This window comes from Protopterus annectens, chromosome 5.part0 (genome assembly GCF_019279795.1).
Source record: "Protopterus annectens isolate FY-2018-M chromosome 5.part0, PAN1.0, whole genome shotgun sequence".
Taxonomy (NCBI): Eukaryota; Metazoa; Chordata; order Ceratodontiformes; family Protopteridae; genus Protopterus; species Protopterus annectens.
Window position 1 is genome coordinate 868,575,694 of NC_056735.1, and position 21,087 is coordinate 868,596,780.

The 21,087-nt window shown below is 36.9% G+C and overlaps 1 protein-coding gene across 1 annotated transcript in view; it reads left to right on the forward strand.

Annotated features, from left to right (window-relative positions):
* Positions 1-21,087, forward strand: part of LOC122802868 (rhodopsin kinase GRK1-like) — a 506,474-nt gene that overhangs the window by 228,786 nt on the left and 256,601 nt on the right. The window contains exon 4 of the mRNA XM_044072666.1: positions 7,454-7,537. Coding sequence (XP_043928601.1) covers positions 7,454-7,537 — 84 coding nt within the window. The remainder of the gene's footprint in view (positions 1-7,453; positions 7,538-21,087) is intronic.

Sequence of the window (21,087 nt, forward strand, 5' to 3'; positions counted from 1 at the left end):
ACCCCTAAAAAGCTTCCCTCATCCTCATCTTGCATATTCCTATATGTTGCTAATTTGTATGACCTTCTGCTTGCCCTTCCCCTTTATTGTACTTTCCTGCACATCCCTTTCGTTTTCTTTTATGAATCCAGCATGTCCACATATATGTGTAATAATATACAGCGACTTGTCTATGTGTGTGGTGCTTCCAACAAGATATATGTCAACATATGTAGCCTGTCTCCTACAAGAACTGCTTTTTATTGAGATGTATCCATTTGTGTTCATGTTTTCTGTTCTCACTAGATTGTGTTATGTAGCACAAGGCTGCTGTACAGATTGTCTCTTGTGCTTCTCTGTATGTATTTTTACTCATTGGCCACATCTGCATGCAACATTACTGTATAGCTCATTTACATACCCAGGAGTGCTGGTAGCTGCCCATAAGTACTGCATATTTTCTTTAGAATACTCAGTGTTCCCTGTATCACCACATTATGCCACATGGCTGTATAAATGCAACATATGTCTATGAATCTCTGCTTCCTTTCAGTGAAACCTTATTATATTGTAAGTAGCATTTATTTCACAGTTACATATGTTACTGTGCATCTGTATGAAAAGTGCACATGTGAAGGAGAAACATTTCCTAATAATATTACCAATCAGTGAAAACAAAATGAAAACTCCAGCAAAGCTAGACCTTCCATTGAGTGACTTCCCAAACCTCTTGTATCAGAGGCACATGGGATATATGCAAATGATCCTTATGAACATCAGGTCTTTCAGGTAATTGGCGATTGTGAATGCCCATGACTTGTTTTGTCATTTTAATGGACAATTTCAGGGTAATAAAGCCAAACGCATATCCACAGCTAGTGGGGTTTGGTTTTATTGGCCTGAAATTGTCCATTAAGATGACAAAACAACTCATGGGCATTTAGAATCACCAATTAGCTGAAACATTTGATGCTCATAAGGATCATTTGCATATATCCCATGTGCCTCTGATACAAGAGGCTTGGGAGGTCACTCAATGGATGTTCTGGCTTTGCTGGAGTTTTCATTTTGTTTTTACTGATCGGTTTATCACTGACCTTCTTACTCATAGTTTTAATAACATTACCAGTAAATGCTTTCCCTGTAAAATGCCAAACAGTTACTTAATGAATTGGGTAACTTATTCAGCAACATGTGCACCCTTTTCAGTTTTAAATCTTAGACATTTAGTATATTGCACTGCTGCTATTGCTTGAAAATATGTAATATTTATCACTGTGACTCGGTTAAATCTTATAGTGCAACCCTCGCTTGGGGGGTTTGCTGTTATTTTCTGTAATTAGATTATCTTTTTAAAATGACAAGATATTGAGTACTGATAGGAGGGCCTTTACATATACATGGTTTTCTCCAGTATTAGACTTTTGGTTTCTGGCTATTTTGATTTATTTATTTCTTGCCAAAGTATATATTTATTTTCAAACATTACTCGAGATACTTTTCTACTTTATTGAAATATGATGCTATCAGCCCTGTGGTTGACAAATGAAGCCACAATAGATATTCTGGTTAAGGTTGTGGATTAGAAATACTGAACCAGCAGCTTCTTCTTGGATCACATCATTGATATGACACAGGAATATAACTACCTGTCTAAAGTGCTTCCCCTCATTGATATGACATAGGAATATAACTACATATCTAAAGTGCTTCCCCTCATTTAAATGACATAGGAATATAAATATCTATCTAAATTGCTTCCCCTCATTGATATGACATAGGAATATAACTACCTATCTAAAGTGCTTCCCCTCATTTATATGACATAGAAATGTAAAAACCTATCTAAAGTGCTTCCCCTCACAGGAACCATGTACATAATGTAAGGATAAGCAGCTAGATATTCCTTTTCCTCAAACAACAAATATATCTTGTAGCATATCTTAAATCGCCTCAGTGGTTGTGAGGAATGTTTCACGTCTTTTCTCTTAAGTTGGCCTTTGTGTCCACTTTCTCAGCATCTTGCTGATCTTCCTGGCATGATTTAGCGGAATGGCATTGATTTAAAAGACCGAAGACTGAACAGCTATTCTCAATGTTCCAAACAGTCCTGTATCACTCCTGCCCAAAGGAATTGCGGCAACAGTACTGTTGAATTAAGAGTGACTGTTCTTTTAAGTACAGATGCTGTTTTCATTTGTTCCGGGTCACAGGAAAGGCCTGTAGCTTTGACCGAGGGGAACACGGAGTTCTCGGCTGAGCAATGGCTTAGAAATGACACAACATGCGGTAATTCTACTGGGAACCAGGCAAGAAATAATGGAACCTTGGACTCACAAATCAGTAATTTTAAGGGTTTAGTCTACAAATTCAAGAAACTACAACTGGAGAACTGTTATTTGGCTGAATGCTTAAAACAAGAACATGTACCGAAGGGACTATGTATGTGGAGATACCCCACAGGAGGTGTGAAAGATTCGCAGCTGTTCCAGGACTTGATAAAACTTTTTAACAGGCAAAGTTGTGATTTATTGGAATTCTTGATAATAATAGGAAAATGGCATTGTTAGATAGTGAAATATGTAAACTGGATACAAGCATTAGAAATTATTTATTGTTTGAGCAGAAATGTAGAGATTACAACTGTGTTTTTCAGGATGTGGATAAAAATTTAGTCGAGCTTAAAAATAGGAAGGAGAATTAGGGATAAGCTTGAGTACGATAATGACAAAGCATATCCTGATCCTCTACAGGGACAGCAAAGTGGAGGGTATGATAGGTTTGAGGCTGACCCTGAGGGTGATATAAATGGGATCAACAAGTATAACCACAATGAGCAAGAAGTCCCTTTAGAGAATCCCCCTTTGAGGAGATCTCAGCGAATTATGAACCAAAGGAATGGGGGCCAGGGGAATTGGAGATATGGACAGGACACATACCAGGAGCAACAGAGAGGGATGGGGAGAAGAAGGGGCAAACAGGGTCCCCCATATTACAGATAGATGTGGAAAATGAAGATATGAGTGATGACAGGATTGGCCCTATTGTTATAAAGAACACCAGTAATGACTTTAACATTTATAATTTAAGTCAAATTAGTGTCAATACTGACTGGGCAGACCTTTTTGACAAAGGCCTGAATTTTGTACCAGCCAAGAAGGCAAACATGATGAACACAATTTTACAATTAAAAACATATAGTAGGAAATTGAATTTAGCACTTTACTTTAAACAAGGCGAGAACCTGAGGGTGGGGCTTCACAGTTAAAAAGGCCAAGTACTTTTATTCCTTCCACACAACCTATGGTGCTTATATTTGAAATATGTGAAAAGGAAATCAGAGATCTTAGGTACAGTGGTGATAAAATTTAGAATGGAAATTTAACCACTAATGAAGTAAAACTTTTATATAGATATTGGACAACAATAATGTCAGAATAATGAAACCGGACAAGGGTGGGGGAGCTGGTTATAATGGACCTAAATGACTATAATAGTAGGATGTACAATTTGCTTTACAGTGATACGTATGTGGAAGTCTCCCATAACAAGCTCACTATTGCTTATAGAAATGTTGACTTGACACTGGATGAGCTCCTGTTAAATGGGCAGATAAATTTGGAAGAACATGAATTCTTAGACACACCACATCCACGGATTCCAACTATTTTTGGAATCCCTAAAATACGTAAGTCCATCCACAACCCCCCACTACATCCTATTGTTGATGTGAAGGCATCTAAGACTTTTAGTGTTGCCAAGTTTGTTGACTTTAAAGTCAAACGTTCTTGGCCATCAGGCCACTTTATGTAGAGATTCCTGGGACCTCCTGGGTAAAATTAGGCAGGAAATATATGATGACAGTCTGTTAATGGTTACAATTGATATATGTGACCTTTTTTCTGTCATTCCCCATGAGCGATGGGTAGAATGGTTTTATGAATATTTATGTAAGAACACTACCATGGAACACAACACCATATTGACATTAAAAACATGTATGGAGCTAGTTCTTGAGAACAACTTTGTGAGTTTGAAGGCCATTTATTCACGCAGAGACAGGGGGTGGTGATGGGTGCATGCTGTGCCCCTGTTTTTGCTAACATAGTGTTGGCCTACTGGGAGGCTTTGTACATTCTGGAATCACCCTTTAGAGATTGTTGGGTCCTATATGGGCAGTTTTTGGATGATGTATTATTCTGGTGGGGAAGTGAAACCAGATTAAATGTTTTTTAAGCACATTCATGAGACGACATCTTTTTTGAAATTTACCATGTCTGTAGATAGAAACATACTTTATTATTTAGATGTAACCATTAAAAAAGATTATAGTAAAAAAACTTTTACCTCCCATCTCTGTAGAAAACCTACGTACTCTAACTCCTTACTGCATTACAACAGCTGGCACCCTACACATCAAAAAAGTGCCTTGGTGAAAGGACAATATGTTAGGGTTGCAAGAATGGTCTCTGAACCAGAGGATTTCTCCAAGAGTGTGAAGTACTGAAAGGTATGTTGGTGAGGAGGGGATATCCTCATGAGTTTGTTGACAACATAGCAGGGGAAGTTAAGAAGAGAAGGAATTATGGTATATTTAAGGCACTTTTGGACACTGGTATGATTTTTTCTGAGGCATCGTATCCCAGTGAAGAAGGTAGGTTCCACAGGGCCTTAGTTTTTCCATTTAGTGTTGATTTTTATGACATACGTGAGATTATTTTAAGATATTGGAGGGTATTTAGTATGGAACCTGAGACCCACACATTATTGAGTGACAAACCAGTAATTATATATAAGAAAGAAGCTTCCCTTAAAGGAATGTTGGAGAGAAATGTGTGTAAGGTGAAAAATGGGGGTAGTTCCAAATGTGGTAGGTGTCCTCAATGTCAGTATATGGTGAACCAGGACAAAATTAAAATAAAAAAAACTTTGGTACAATAAAATCATTGAATAAACATTATTGTTACACTAAGGAGGTAGTCTTTGTGGCACTGTGTCAGTCATGTGAGGGATACTATCTGGGGAAAACTAAAAGGGCTTTTAGGCGCGTTTATATTACGCTGTTGAAAACTCAAACTGTCGACAGTGTAATAATCGACACGAAAATGTCAAACCTCCCGAACATCGAACACACACAAAAAAAAAAAAAACCCACACAAACACATCACAAATTGCTCTATGCAGGGCGGCAAGCCCCCCTGCACCCCCACATCTCCCTCGACTTAAATATACCAACTCCGAGATCACACTACATTGCTGTAAATGAAAATCTCCCCTTACGGAGATTTCCGTTTACACGGGAGATGAATTTTGCTTTTGACATTTTGGTGCCAACAATATCAGCTTCATTATTGTCGGCCTTCGACATGGCGAAGTAGACCGTTTTAGGCAGAGAGCGTATGAACATATTTATGACATGAATCATAAAAATGAGAACAATGCCCTTGATAGGCATATTAAAGCTTATCCAACATATACTTTTAAATTTTGTGCCATAGACCACGTGGACCTGGGACCCTGGGGAGGACCCTCAGATGATTTCTTTGAGTACAAAGAGTTAAAATGGCAGATTAAAGTCAATGCATGTGAACCGCCTGGGTTAAATGACAGCCTAACACTAGGTTCATTATTGAGGCTTAAATCTGCATATTTTTTATGAAGAGTACATTCATTTTAATAAGATGGGTTTTTAGAACATGTATATCAAATTTTATTCATATTTGAATGGTTGTAATGTGTTTATTATTTGTTGTATTTGAAGACATGTTTTTAAAAATGCAGTATGCTTGTAGTATTGGATTGACCAATGGGGGGGGTGCAGAAGTGTGTATATAACGTTGTTCATTTGAAGGCTTAATTAAACCATTTTGTGGAGTGGTACCTGGTGTGGACTGGTGGTTTTTCACATTTACTATCAAGGAGTCAGTGGTTATCTGTGTTTTTATATTTATATTTATTGATTTATTCCAGTTTGGTGACTGGGGAGGTCCACTGGGCTTGAGAGCCCATTTTCAGTGGAGGCCCGGGGAGAAAAGCTCCACAATAAAAAGTTACATTACATAGAGAATTGCAAGAAAAATATTTGCATTGCAATCAACAGGTAGTATAACAATAACAATATAGTATTACAGTCAAAACAGGTATCATTCAGTAAAGACAGCAAAACTATTAGAATTTTTTCAAGAGAAAGACAGGCATACAGCATAATGGCTGGATGTTACTGATTAGTTTCATTTATAATCTAAGTATATGAGAAATTTCCTGTGAAGAAACAGGTAAGAATGAAGTTGTGTTTTGCTTCCCCTCACAGGAACCATATACATAATGTAAGGATAAGCAGCTAGAGATTCCTTTTCCTCAAACAACAAATATATCTTATAGCATATCTTAAATCACCTCAGTGGCTGTGAGGAATGTTTCATGACTTTTCTCTTAAGTTGGCCTTTGTGTCCATCTTCTCAGAATCTTGCTGATCTTCCTTAAGACTCAGACTGCACTTAGAAAATTCACTTTTTATTTCTTCTTGAAACTGCATTCTTCTGTGTTCTCAGTGTTTAGTTTCTGGCACAGATCATTCACTGATTTAACAGACACCTGTCAACTTTTCATTTGCTGGTTGCTTAGAATGTAGTTCTGGGACTCGATAACTCAGGTAAATGGAAATGGTTTTCCTTATGCTTCTATACTGGAAGATGACTTCTTGTGAACTGAATACTTTGTGTTTTAAAGCTCAGAGCAGTTAGCATCCCCCAATGTACGCCTCAGTAATGGCATCATTTTATTTGTTGACATCTACAAAGAGCAGTCAGAGTTCTTCATGTGTGTGTGTGTTTACATCCGCTGGGAATTCTTCGTATTTTTGTCCCACTTTCTGTCATTTGCAGCACAGTCCTAAGTAATAATGGTATTAATGAGACTATGTAGCCATTTGAAAATGAACTGAATACCTTTCTGGCAATGATCATGATCCTCTTAAATGTGACTAATTGTATTAACATTTTCTACTGGTATTTCATATATTTAGTATATAACTGTTACGGCCTTTGACAACGTTCGTGACTTTTGCATAATGCTAGAGCACCCTTTCCATAGTTTTCCTATTCCTGAACTGCTGAAAGAAAGGCAGTAGGTATAAATAACACAATTAAGGGTTAAAAAGTAAGTAGGAACTACTTAACAGTGATAAAACCCACAAACCAATTCCAATGTATACAATACTTAAATGTATATTTTTGCAATGTAGTGTGCATCATTGTAATTATAGTTTCCCAATATGTTGCTATGCAACTGCATAGAGATAAAGTTGTGAAAATATCTTAACTTAAAAAATGAATGGCTTATATATTGTGTACTCTTAAGCTATTCATATCTGAGAATGTCATACTGTGCAAAACAAGCTAATGACTGCAAAAATGATCATGGATTCTTATCTGTTTGTTAGAGACGTATAAATGTTATGTTTTTTTTTATACAGGCAATGTGCGTATTTCTGACCTTGGGCTTGCTACTGAATTACAAGAAGGTCAAACAATGACTAAGGGATATGCTGGAACTCCAGGTAAGAGTTATGTTTGCCACAGGCTGTAAAATTACAATGGCTGACTTTGCATTTATTCTTATGTCTGCCTTCATGGTCCTGCTTCCTCTCCTTTCAAAGTGTATATCTTACACTTATCATGGGTCTTTATCTTTTTTCTCTAGAACTGAAAAATATATATACATAGAATATACACACACATATGTATATATATATATATATATATATATATATATATATATATATATATATATATATATATATATATCTACATGATCGAAATCTCAAATGATCGACTTTCATATGGCTGAGACCATATGATCGAACATTTGAAACATCGATCATGTAACAAAACAAAATACAACAAACAAAAAAAATAAATAAATGAGTCTATCCGGGGGGCCCCCACACCCCGTGCTACTTAAATATATCAACCCGAGATCTCACTACATTGCGAAAATGGAAAATCTTCCCATTCCACACTGTATGGAGATCTCCATTCAGACTGTTTGGGCTTTTAAAAGCTCAGTCATATGGTCTCGGCCATATGAAAGTCAAGCTTTTAAAAGTTCAACTATCTGAAGGGGACCCATATACATATATATATATATATATATATATATATATATATATATATATATATATATATATAGAGAGAGAGAGAGAGAGATTGTGTATATATATATATATATATATATATATATATATATATATAGAAGAGAGAGAGATTGTGTATATATATATATATATATATATATATATATATATATATATAGAGAGAGAGAGAGAGAGATAATCAGTGGAATACAATAAAGCCTACATAGTGGTTTTCCACAGTGTGCAGGTCATAATGTGCTCACGGGGGCAGAAACTTTTAAATCCACTAAGTGCCTCATAGCGGTGCAAATCCCCCCATGCAAACAAGGTAAACACTGTGGCATGCCAATTACTGCATAAGCAGTTGAATTGCATGCTAATCAACCAAGGAAGCACATTGGAGCTATTCAACAAGTTGTAAAGCAACCGTGTAGACTCCATGTTGGTGTTCCCCATGAATGCCAAAACTTTTGGAATACAGCCACGGAAAGGAGTCTACATGGACAGAATAGAAAGTAAAATATGTGACATTTGTACTGAACTGTCCTTAATATGTGACAGTAGGCTGAATGCAACAAAAGGGGAGTAACAATAGCAACATAAATCCTTTTTTGTACAAAAACACAAATGCAGCTTTGCTCTGCCTCTCCCAAATGAAGAGTACACTTATAAGTAATGCAGACAAATAAAAGTGTAAATGTGTGAGCTAATCAAAATAATTATAAAAGAAATTAAACAGACTTTACAGTTACATGTCAGCATATGCAATATGTAGCTGACGGAATGCAGTTATATCATCTAAAAATCAGTAGTTCTCTGTGTTCAACATGTAAACAATTTGGCACCCCTTCAGTTTCCCTAGCTACATGGTTGCCTTCTGGTGTAGATTCAGGGCTGTCAGCACAGTGAAGATGCAAATGAGGTCTGAACTCATTAGAATTACTGAATCCCAAAAAACTGGATCCATTTAGGGATATAAACATAGTGTAGACACTCCCTCAGTTTTGTGTTTAATGGATGGCAGCTGTGAATGCTTGCATCAGGTGGGTGTCTCAGGTTAGACTATAAAGTGTTACATGTAGGTCTGTCAAGGTTGGAAATGCAACTTATCAGTGCACAGTTCACAGGTTCTGTTTCATTAACATCTAACCTCTTTATTTGTGTGCAAATTGTGTTTTCTCTGTCAGTTTTATTTTATTATTATTTAATTATTTTTCGGCCATTGTTTGTGTGATGTGGCTGTTAGCACAATCACTGGCAATGGAGGAATAATGGAACATTTGGCCATGCTCATCTTGTTTGCATGGCATTGTATGATGGGTAAAAGGGAGACCTTAAGAATGACTAATACATAAGGGAATGTCAAGTAACGCTTCCAGTGGCAGTATTGCTAAAGTATGACAGTTAGTACTGAGTCTGTGGAATACACCTGCTACTTAACTAACTTTGTGGCAGCAGGTGTTAATGCAGTGATATGTTCATTTTTAGGGCCAGATGGCACTGGGTTTGAATACAGCTGTATTGAATACTTTTAACTACTTTTGCTTTACTGTTGATGTGCATTGATGCATGATGCGCACCATCACACAATAATACATTAAAGAAAAGAAATGGGGAAGATAGGACAGTGGTGACATTTGGGACCAAGCAGGGGGAAGAACAAATGGAAAGCAATACAGGGATGTGCAGGAGGGAGGTAGGATAGAACAATAGCTATTCATTTCTTCAACAGTAAAAACTGGTAATATATTCGGAATATTAGCTGAATTTGGACTGTCACCTTCAGAGAGAGCGGTGATCACAACACAATCATGTTGTATAGATAATTGGACTGAATCAAGTTTGTCAAGAAGGCACATGTGCAAAATGAAGAGTTATGTATGGGATGATTTTTTTGTGGGACAGGTGCCCATTTTTTTTTCTGGAGAAAGAGAGAGAAATCTTGGGGAAGAGACATAGGTATGTCTGGGTTTGGTAAGTTGGGTAGGTGAGGAAGCAATTGCAGACAGGCAAGACAAACAAGATAAGACACAGCTATGGAAACGGACACAAGAGGTCAGTGGACACCATGGATGAGGTGAGGGAAGGAACATCCAGGATCCATGAATGTCAAGCTGGTTTATAATGAGAATTGAGTCCTCACCCCCAGGACTGTCATCACTGTCACCTCACTCCGCCACTGGCTGGAGCACTCAACATATCCTTCTCCTACTGGTTTTATGTAAAATGAGGGAGAGTAGCTCCTACATCTGGAGTAGGCATGCACCTACAGTGCAGCACACAACCCTATTCACCATCCCTGGCAGTTCAGCATGGGTGATAAACTTATCTCCTCTGCCACGACTTCTGGAGGGAACTGCTGGCCTATCCTTTGGGGCAGAACTACCTGAGAGGGCAGGTGCTGCCAGGTCAGCTCCCAGATGTGCTGGGCAACAGTGTCAGCCCCAGTGGAGTGGCGGCAGGTAGATCCTGTGGGGCCGCACTGTGGAACATTTCATGATGTGGTGTACATGGATCACGTGGACACTCTTTGACAATGCATAATAAAATAAAACAACAACAAAAAAGAAGAAAAAATAAGATAAGGGTTGGGGTGAGAGAAAAAAAGCGATTAGATTACTACCTTCATATCGAACATACAATATATTAATATAAGTATCTGACTTTATTATCTTAACCTTTACTCTTAAGACTACCATCTCCAAATGATAACTTATTACTTTTAAGACTAGCAGCGCACACTATACTGCAGATTGCAGCGAGTACTTCTTTACATGTGCATGTATTGCACATATACGTGTTCCAATTATCCAGATTACAGTTTAGAACAGGGCATGTGTGCCACTGGTATAGATCTTTTACTTTAAATCTTTAAGTTACACATAATTGAAGAATTAACAGTTATTGTGTAGTTGGAAAGCTTGGCATTTGAACCCATCACCTCTGATTAAAGTCTAATATCGTACACTTGGTTTGTGCTACAGAATAATGCATGCATACTTGTTTTTACAGTTAGAATATGCATGTTCAATTTGATACACCTGTATAAAATACCAAACAAGCTATCCTTGTTTGTGTTATTTTCAGGAAACATGTCGATTTTGTTGGCTGACCCAGATATCAGAAAGATTATTAACATTCAAGCTAGCTTGAACTTTAAAAATAATCATTCCTTAAAACAATTGTGTTATAGACACTCAAATCCTAAAACACAAATGAGTTCACAGTGTATGGGTACATTTAAATGTGGTTCGTGCTTTGCTTGCAATTATATTTTGTCTTCTACTTCTTATGTACATAATGTTACTGGTATTGAGATTGCTTTAGATTATTTTGCTAATTGTAGAACTAAGAATGTTGTTTATTATGCAGGATGTTCATCATGTAAAGCATTTTATATATGTAAGACAAATTGAGCATTTAAAGATAGGATCTTGGAACATCTGAATGATATATCTAAAAGTAGAGAGATTAACACCTTAGCAAAACATGTTAAAAACTATGATTCATAACATATTTTTAAGTTTTTTGTATTGGAAATTATTCATGAAAGTGATATGGAAGGTGACATAAAGAATAAGACTGAATGTGCTGAACAAAGATGGATTTTTATTATTAAAAGCATTTGTAGAACTAGGTTTAAATGACAGGGTATCTTTAAAACCTGTTTTAAAGTCACACCCCTTACAATATTAAGTTGGGGGCTAGGCAGCTTAAGGTGATTTTACTGGTGTATATTGAGGTGACATAATCACTACTAACATGTTTTTTTCAATTGTCATGTGATTTTAGTGTTTGTATTTGATTGGGTTACTTTGCATTTAAAAGTTTGTCTGCTTTGCTACTTTTACTATGGTCTGATGAAGCAGCATTGTATACCGTGAAAGTACTTACCAGTTCTTTATTAAAGTTAGTTGCTCGGGCACTGTGGCAGCCTGGAATTTCCTTTGCCTTTCCTTTGCCTTGTTATTCTGATTTTGTTTTACTCTGCAGTCTTACTCAGCAGTTGAGATTTTGGTTTATATTTTTTAAAAAAGGGAGAAATACTTGAAATGAGGAAAAGCAATCTATGATAGACACAGTAGAATATGTTAATATACCTGAGATATTTCTACATAGGTCTGGAGTTCAACTCTCACTCCAATGCACCTTAAAAATAAGGATGTGTGCCTTATCCCTCTTTGTCACACAAAACAGCTTTGTAGCAAAGAAGTCATTATTCACACAACCAACTGAAACAGAATGTACACTGATATCAAACCATAAACTATTTGTATATTTATTAAACTTATTATATATATTTGGACATGGTGCACTTCGTGATCACACAACCTGTTATGATTATTGCTTGAAAATATATAGCTTTTTCTTACCTCTCTATGTTTCTTGGTCATTCATCAGTTGTATGACCTGTACTCTGACACATGCAGTGTGTGTAAGCGATTCTATATCATTGGCCTTAAAATGTGTGAGGACGGGCCTCCGCTGAAAATGGACATGTATCCAGTCAGACTATCCCGGTAAACAAATGTTAAATAAATAAATAAATACAATATAAACTGGGAATATTATAATATGCAGTTGCCAACAACTGAAGTGCAGGTTGGATGGCACAAACAAGCATGGAATGCTCTTTTGTGGGGGAGAGCAAAGGCGAGTTACTGTTATGGCACATACAAGAGTACACTGTTCTTTTGATGGGGGAAACAAAGCTGGAATGCTGTTATGGCACAAACAAGCATAGTCTGTTATTTTGGGGTGAGCAAAGGTGAGCTACTGTTATGGCACAAACAATGATATGCTGCTTTTGTTATTGTCCTTGTTTTGCATCCTATCTGTTGTTTGATCTTGTGAGGTTTGTGAAGTCAGAAACTGCAATGTGTATCATTGCTTTCTAACTTCTCTCCTTAATGATTTTCCAGTGCAAACATGTGGTGCTAACCTGAGGGCATGCAGTGATCATCAGTACTTTTGAGAGCTATGATTGTGTGAATATTTGATGCCTGAGACCTACTAGTTACTAATGGACATATGTAAGTTAAATAAGTTTCCAGTGTCACATGTCAAGATCATTTCTGTACAAATATCCCACCTTTTACGTGCTTACTGTATGAAGTGATGAAATACAAGGATATGCCATAATATTATTAAACAATACACCAGAGGTTTAGGACTTACCTTGTAAATGCAGCAGTTGCCACAGAGTTACTAAAGGGCTGACTCTGTCTGATGCAAGAAGTACAATACATGGAGAGGTAAAGGTTGTGTGATTTGTCTAGCATCAATGTTAATATATGTATGTGAGTAGGACGAAGGTTTTAGGCCCCTAGATGTTGACCGAGTGTGCTACGCATTGTATCTTAGCCAATGCAAGGGCATACTAAGCACACCTACATCTGCCTACATAAACAGCAGCTGGATGTTCCCCCTGTGACTCCTCATCTGCCTGTGACTGTGGTGACTTTGCCATTGGTGGTGGATGTATGCCCTTCCCCTTGCTGATCCTTCTACAGCTGTTTCCTCTGGATTATGTTGTGTAGCATGGCACATATTGTGAAAGATTTCTGTACATGTCCATGGATTGTACTGCAGGGCTCCCTCAGATGTATCTACGCATTGGAACCGTGCTTCAGCAGCCAAACATATGCTCTATGACATTTCTGGTTTGAGCATGTGCCTCATTATGACATTCTTCTGTGGGTGTGTGTACATTTCTGATGGATTTCATCAGCCATGGTTCCAGTGCATAGCCTGCATCCCCCAGTAAATGACCCTGAGGGATATCACCCCCTAGCAAACATATGGTACAGTTGGGAGGTGTGCTAGACATGTGAATCGTGGTAACTGCCAGGGTTGCCAGGACACACATTCAAGATGATTCCCTTGGGATTACACATGACTTGGCAGTGGATAGAGTGGTAGCCCGTTCTGGTAATGTAGAGTCTACTCTGTTCCCCAGGTGGTGCCTTAATTTCTACATGAGTGCACACTATGGCACCCAGTACTTCAGGGTAGTGCGCTACTTGGTAGAACTGTTGCATATTTCTGGCCCTCTCCTCAGAGCTATGGGGAAAATATATGTGCTCACTGGCATGTTGGAGCATAGCATCTAGGAATAATCGGTGGAGGATCCTGGATGCTGATGCCTGTGACACCCCAAGAATGGCAGCTTAAGTTAGCTGTAATGTTCCCCCCAGGCTTGAATGATGCAATTTCTATTGTTCCTATGTTACATGAAAAAGCAGATAAAATATAACAAACTATAAGGTATATATGTTTTTTAAAAAAAAAGTTTGGTTAAATATATTGAACCATTACATTGTTTAATACATGCTGCAAGAAGCTGCTTTGTGGTGATCCTATCCAGGCTTTTTTAATTAATTAGTTGATGTGTGAAGGTTTTGAATTACATTTAACATTTCATTGGTGGAATCTCAATTGATGTTCGTATTTAAACTGCCTTTGTATGCCTTCTTTGTTATTCTGATGAAGTCTCTCTTTGTTGAGATGAAAGCACTCAATAACTGTGTTAATAAAAGACTTTTGTGGATTATAGCAGCTACGATGGTGATTAATTGGACTACATCTCTTTTATGTGCAGTTCTTTACCCCTAGTATGTCCCCTGTTGGTCTCTGAAAGGTACCTGTAGCTAAGACTCTAAGGGCTACACATACCTTAGTTTCCACTGGGATAGCTTCCCCTCATTTGGCTCTGTCTCTGAGTTTAGGGTGGCAGAGGTTGCAGAGTTCCTGTAGTGTGTTTCTACCCACCCTGTAGCACTCTACAATTTCTACTTCATGTACGTTGTGAAACGTTAAACATGGCCTGAAAACTCTTCTTCATCTCTGCCTAGGCTTATTGGCAGCAGCAGGAGCTGCAGCAGTGGATTTAGCCCCTAACATTCTGTCTGTGTAGACTTTCTGTGTCTGTACTCCAAACGTTTTGACATTTGCAGGAAAAACCATCATGAAGTCTACATGGATGCTTTATAGCTTGTTGAATAGATCCATCATGTTGGATTGGTTGATTAGCATCCAGTTCAGCTGTTGATGCTGTAATTAGCATCTATGAAACACAGACAAAGGTAGATGCAATCTATTAATAATCTACACCATTATAAAAAAGCAAACATGTAGCTAGCCAAACTGATGTTGAGGAGAGTTGTATAATTTTGGAAGACTGCAAAAACACTTTTTCTTCAGGATATTTTGGTACAGAGGAGTACTGAACTTCAGCAGATATGCTCCAATTTTGTCGCTTACATACCTTATATGCTGGAATGTTTTTAAGAATAATGCAAATCTAAGGCTTTTACACTTTTATCTATATGTGCTAGTTAGAAGTGTACTGATGGCATGGGCATGTTTGTCAAGCCATTTCCAAGGTACATGATTGACAATACATGAAAATGGAATTCTGTCTGATAAATATGTGCAAATGTTTCAAGGACAGGTCCTTTGACAGCACTTTTAGCATTTCAAAGATGTTTTGTTAGCAAAATGGGTCATTTGCCTGTTATTTTATGGGGGCAAAGATGAGTTACTGTTATGGCACAAACAAGAATGGACTGTTCTTTGGGGGCAAAGGTGAGTTACTGTTATGACACAAACAAGAATGGACTGTTCTTTGGGGGGGGCAAAGGTGAGTTACTGTTATGGCACAAACAAGGATATGTTGCTCTTCTTACTCTCCTTGATTTGCATCCTGCATGTTGTTAGTATTTCACATCTCTAGACTGTTTTATGTTTCTCCAGTGGGTAATACTGACTGGCTACCTTTTCTGTTTTACCTGGAAACAGTTATTTTGTAGTTATAAGATACCTATGTGTATTATACTTCTGTTGTATTTTAGGACACCTACAAGTATGCCACTCAGGTGTGTCAATCCACGTAGATCCCCCTCCGACTGATGGGGAAAATCAAGTAATCATGGGTGGGTTTTGTCAACATGGTGCTCTTCTCCTTGAAAGGGGATGGGGAGATATGGCATGCTGGATGCATATATGGCAGAAGATTGTGCAAAATGTGAATGCAGTGGGTGGCCATGGTGTAACAGATGAACAGGTACACCACAGGGTCACTAACATGACTACTACTGCACACAGGTGAGCAGCTGGAGTGGGCTGTAACCAAATGCCTAGACCAATGGTTAGACCACAGCTGAAGATAAAAATGGAATAATCCACGTCAGGAAATAAATCACTTGCAGCTTCACAGTAGTGAAAGGACAATATATGAGAATAAGCCGCTTACATAACACAGATGAAGGCTTTGTGAAGACAATGAATATATTAGAGAAAGACTTCTTAAACAGAGGTTATAGTAAGAAAGACATAAATGAAAGCTCTAAATATACCATTGAAAATAGGGATGGGAGATGTAAACCGCTCTTCTCAAATACTATAGAAGATGTTAAAAGCAAGGAAGGTCATGACTTTAAAGTTAGATTCCCTATCACCTATTCAAGTGACATCAGAAGGTTCTGTAATATTTTTGAGAAGAATTGGAATGTTTTATTGTCGGATCCTGACTTGAGAGAATTGTTAGAAGATAGACCCAGCTTTTCTTTTAGAAATAAGAGGTCCTTAAAAAGGCAACTCTGTTATAAATCCAGAAATAATGAAAGAATGATCCTATCTGATAGGCAGGGGACTTTTCCTTGCAGAAATTGTACATCATGTGACTATTTATATAATAAATCAACATATAAACATCCTACACTAGGATTTATAATTGATATAGATTTTTATGCTGACTGCAGAACACAAAATTTGGTTTATTACAGCTTCTGCACTGTCTGTCATGCCTTTTATATAGGCAAAACCAATAGGTGTCTAAAGGAACGTAAAATACAAAAAACTACAAGTGGAAACAATGTATTTTCGGGAATGCATAAACCATGGCATTGTACCTAAGGGACTGAGGCAATGGAAGTACCCTTCAGGAGTCATAAAAGATTCCGTTTTTCATAAGCAGTTAATTCAGTTCTTTAATCAACAAGGACTGAATTTTTTAGAATTGCTTATTGGTGCATATAATAACCAAATGGTTGATTTGAAGACACAACTTGAAATACTTGAAAAGGAAATCAAAGATGATAGAGATTTCCATAGTTATGAATATGACTATGGGCGTATCTTCATCAGTATTAATTCATTGTTGAACAAAATTAACGAAACCAAGAAGCGGAAATTCCATAGGGATAAATTAGCTTATAGTAAGAATACGGCATACCCGGATCCTCCCCCTTTGCACAATACAATGGTTCAGTCCCAAGCGGCGTCGCGTCCAGACGCAAATTTTAACTCTAACAATAATGATGATCAAAGTCTAGACGCTGACTTGGACGAGTTTCCTCCACTTTTAGCCGATTCTCAACCGCGAAACGGAGAAACATCTTCGGGACCTAGAAGAAGTGAAAGGATTCATCAACAACAACAACAACGGAACCAAAATGACGCGAATGGATATAACTCGAGTTCGTTTTCGGGTTTTCAACAACAGCGGAATTACCCGAAACCCAATTCATACAAGAACAACAAGAAGACCCAGAACAGGAGATTTTACAATCGTCGCAAGAAATGATGGACTTTTCACATGGTATGCCTATAATCGTTTACAATACCAGTAGAGACTTTAAAGTATATAATTATACTGCTTTTACACCTGAAACTGAATTTATTGAAGTTTTAGCCAAAGGTTTCAATTTTGCTTTACCTAGCAGTTTAAATTTAGCGAGTGTATTATGTGATCTTAAACTCTACACTAGAAAATTGAATCTAAACATGATGTTTAGGGGCAATTCTGTTATTTTAAATGATGAAAGGGTGCCTAGTACATACAATCCTCCGCTTAATAGCAACATAGCAGCATTTGAAAAGGTTTCCGAAATGCATCTCAGGGGTTTATATAATAAGTACAAAAACTTTCAAGAAGGGGACATGTATGTTAAACAAATGATACAAACTGTGAAAAGTCACCAGATAAGGGTTATGAAACCCGATAAAGGCGGGGGTGCGGTCTTAATGTATGAGGTAGAGTATAATGCATACATGGAATTAATGTTGGCTTCTGATAATTATGAAGTTACATCTAGAAATGAGCTTAATCAAGCTTTTTATAAAATCAAGAACATCTTAAATGATATGTTCATAGATGGGAGCCTTACCTCAGACCAATATCATTATTTAGACATGGTAGCCCCCCGTATTCCCGTAATGTTTGGAGTTCCCAAACTCCATAAAGGTTTGTCTAATCTTACTTTTAGACCCATTATCGATGGGAGGCAATCGATAACATATGCCTGTGCTAAATGGGTCGATAACAAACTAAAAAGTATTCTGAAGACGGAGGCACAGATTTGTATCGATTCATGGCATGTACTAAAAAATCTTAACTCAATTCCCTTTCATGACGAGTACAAATTTGTAACAGCTAATGTTACAAACTTGTATACGGTTATCCCACAAGACATAGGTCTTGAATGGGTCAGGGATCTGCTTTTGCTCAAGCATATAAACGGTTTAGAGATTGATTTGATTATTGCACTATTGGAGCTAGTGCTGAACAACAACTATTTTTTGTTTAAAGACAAAATTTATTTGCAAAAAACAGGGGTAGCGATGGGCTCCCCCTGTGGCGGTACATTCGACAATTCAGTCATGGCGTTCTGGGAACGAACCTATCTGTTTAATGATAGTATATTCAATCAAATAGTCGTATGGTATACGCGATACCAAGACGACATTTTTATGATTGTAAAAGGGAGTGAAGAACAAATTAACACTTTGATGCATAATATGAATTCTCTTACTTCCTTTTTAGAATTTTCCTTCGTTTCAGGAAATGAAACAATCAACTTTCTGGATATTTCAATTTGTAAAGACTTTGTTAAAAAATGTTTTGTCACTAGTATTTACAGAAAAAAACTCTATAGTAATTCATTACTACACTTCACTAGCAACCATCCTTACCTACAGAAAAGAGGTATTGTGAAAGGACAACTGGTCAGGGCCACACGTATGTGTTCGGAAGATTATTTGTTTAACAAAGAATGCGAACTACTTAAACAAATGTTCCTTAATAGAGGGTACCCAATTAAACTTATCAGCAACCTGACCAACGAAATACAATTAAAACGTCAAAATGGGTTACTTCCACCATTACTATCTTATCATAATACGGTGGTGTTAGCACAGGAAATAGATAGCTCATTGATTGATGAGCGACCAGTTTTGGTGGTTGCTAACAAAAATACTACAAACTATAGAACCTGCATGACTACCCAATTTAATGAATACATGTTCGAATTTAAAAACATTTTGAACATAAATTGGGAATTAATTATGCAGGATACACAATGTAGTGATGCTTGTGGCTTGAAACCATGAATTGTGTTTAAAAGAACGCCATCTCTTAAAACCTTGCTAGAACGCCCTTTGCAACAGCATAAAATTAAGAAAGGGATGTTTAAATGTGGCTATTGCCATTATTGTAAACATATTCAAACTGGTCCCACATTTAGCATTAAAGGAGAAAGATATTATATCAATGGCAAATATAATTGCCAAACTGAGGGTGTAGTTTATGTAGCAATTTGTCAATCATGTAATGCGTTCTATTTTGGTAAAACTGAGCGGCCACTTAGGCAACGCATATACGAACATCTATATGCTATTACCAAAAATAACACCCTTAATGCCTTAGCGAGACATATTTCAACGAACACTGACCATCAATTCTTATTTTTAGTTGTCCAGCATATTAAAAAAGACCAGAGAGGTGGCCCTTGGAATTTGTTGCTAGAAGAACAAGAATTGCTATGGCAACTTAAGACTAACGCACAAGTCCACCCAGGCCTTAACGAGACTTGCTCGATTAAATGCCTCTTAAAACTTAGGGCGATTAGGAGATAGCTTAATTATTCTGTTACTGCATAAATTATTTCATCAAATATGAACCTGTTTAAAAGTACCAGGAAGCATAAAGTTGACTATTTAAAATATTTAAAATATATATATATTTATAATATGGTGTTGGAACTTGTACATAGTGATAGTATTGTATATATAAAAATTTTTGGAATATACTAAGAATTTTTTTGAATACTGATTTTACGATCTTATATGTTGTGAAATTTGATCTGTACAAAATTAATTGTCTATAATTATTTAATGAATTAATTGCTTATGTGATTATATAAATTAGTATCACAAGTTTGTAACTTTGTCTGAAGAAGTGCGGAAATTGTCTGCATGAAAGCGCTTACGAAGTAAAAGAATTTTTGTATAAACGTACGTTTTGACTGCAGTTGGTACCGTTATTTCTTGTTTTCTTAGTTTATTATACGTTTTTCGTTTGGTGTCTAAAGGAACGTATCATTGAACACCTTAGAGATATAAGAAATAAAAAAGACACAAGTGCTTTAGCAAAACATGTGGAAGAAGAAGATAGGAAACATATTTTTAATTTCATGGTTTTAGAAATAATAAATAAAAGTAAGAGGGGAGGTGATATAAGGAATAAGGTAGAGGAAGCAGAACAAAGATGGATTTTATTACTTCAGGCTGATAGGTCTCCTGGATTGAACAATGCTGTTTCCTTGAAACCTTTTTTAAAATCCAGACCACTAAAACATCAAGGAATATGGATTATTACATAAAATGTGTCTGTTATATGTATATTTTATTTAATTTTTTGCAGAATATAAGGCAAATTAATGTACTGGTGTATGGAATTTTAATTAGTCTATGTCATAGTTCTATATGTGTTTTCATTGGTTGAACCATATTTTAAATACCAATGTTTTAACTGTTTTTATGAGTCTGAAGCAGCGATCAGCTGACTTAGATCGCGAAAGTGCTTACTCTTGTTTAATAAAGTGGTGTGAAACTGCAAGTGAACCGTTTCCTACGTTGACTACTACATCTCAGTTACAACTTTTGGTTTTATAAAGGGCACTACTGTGAAGCTG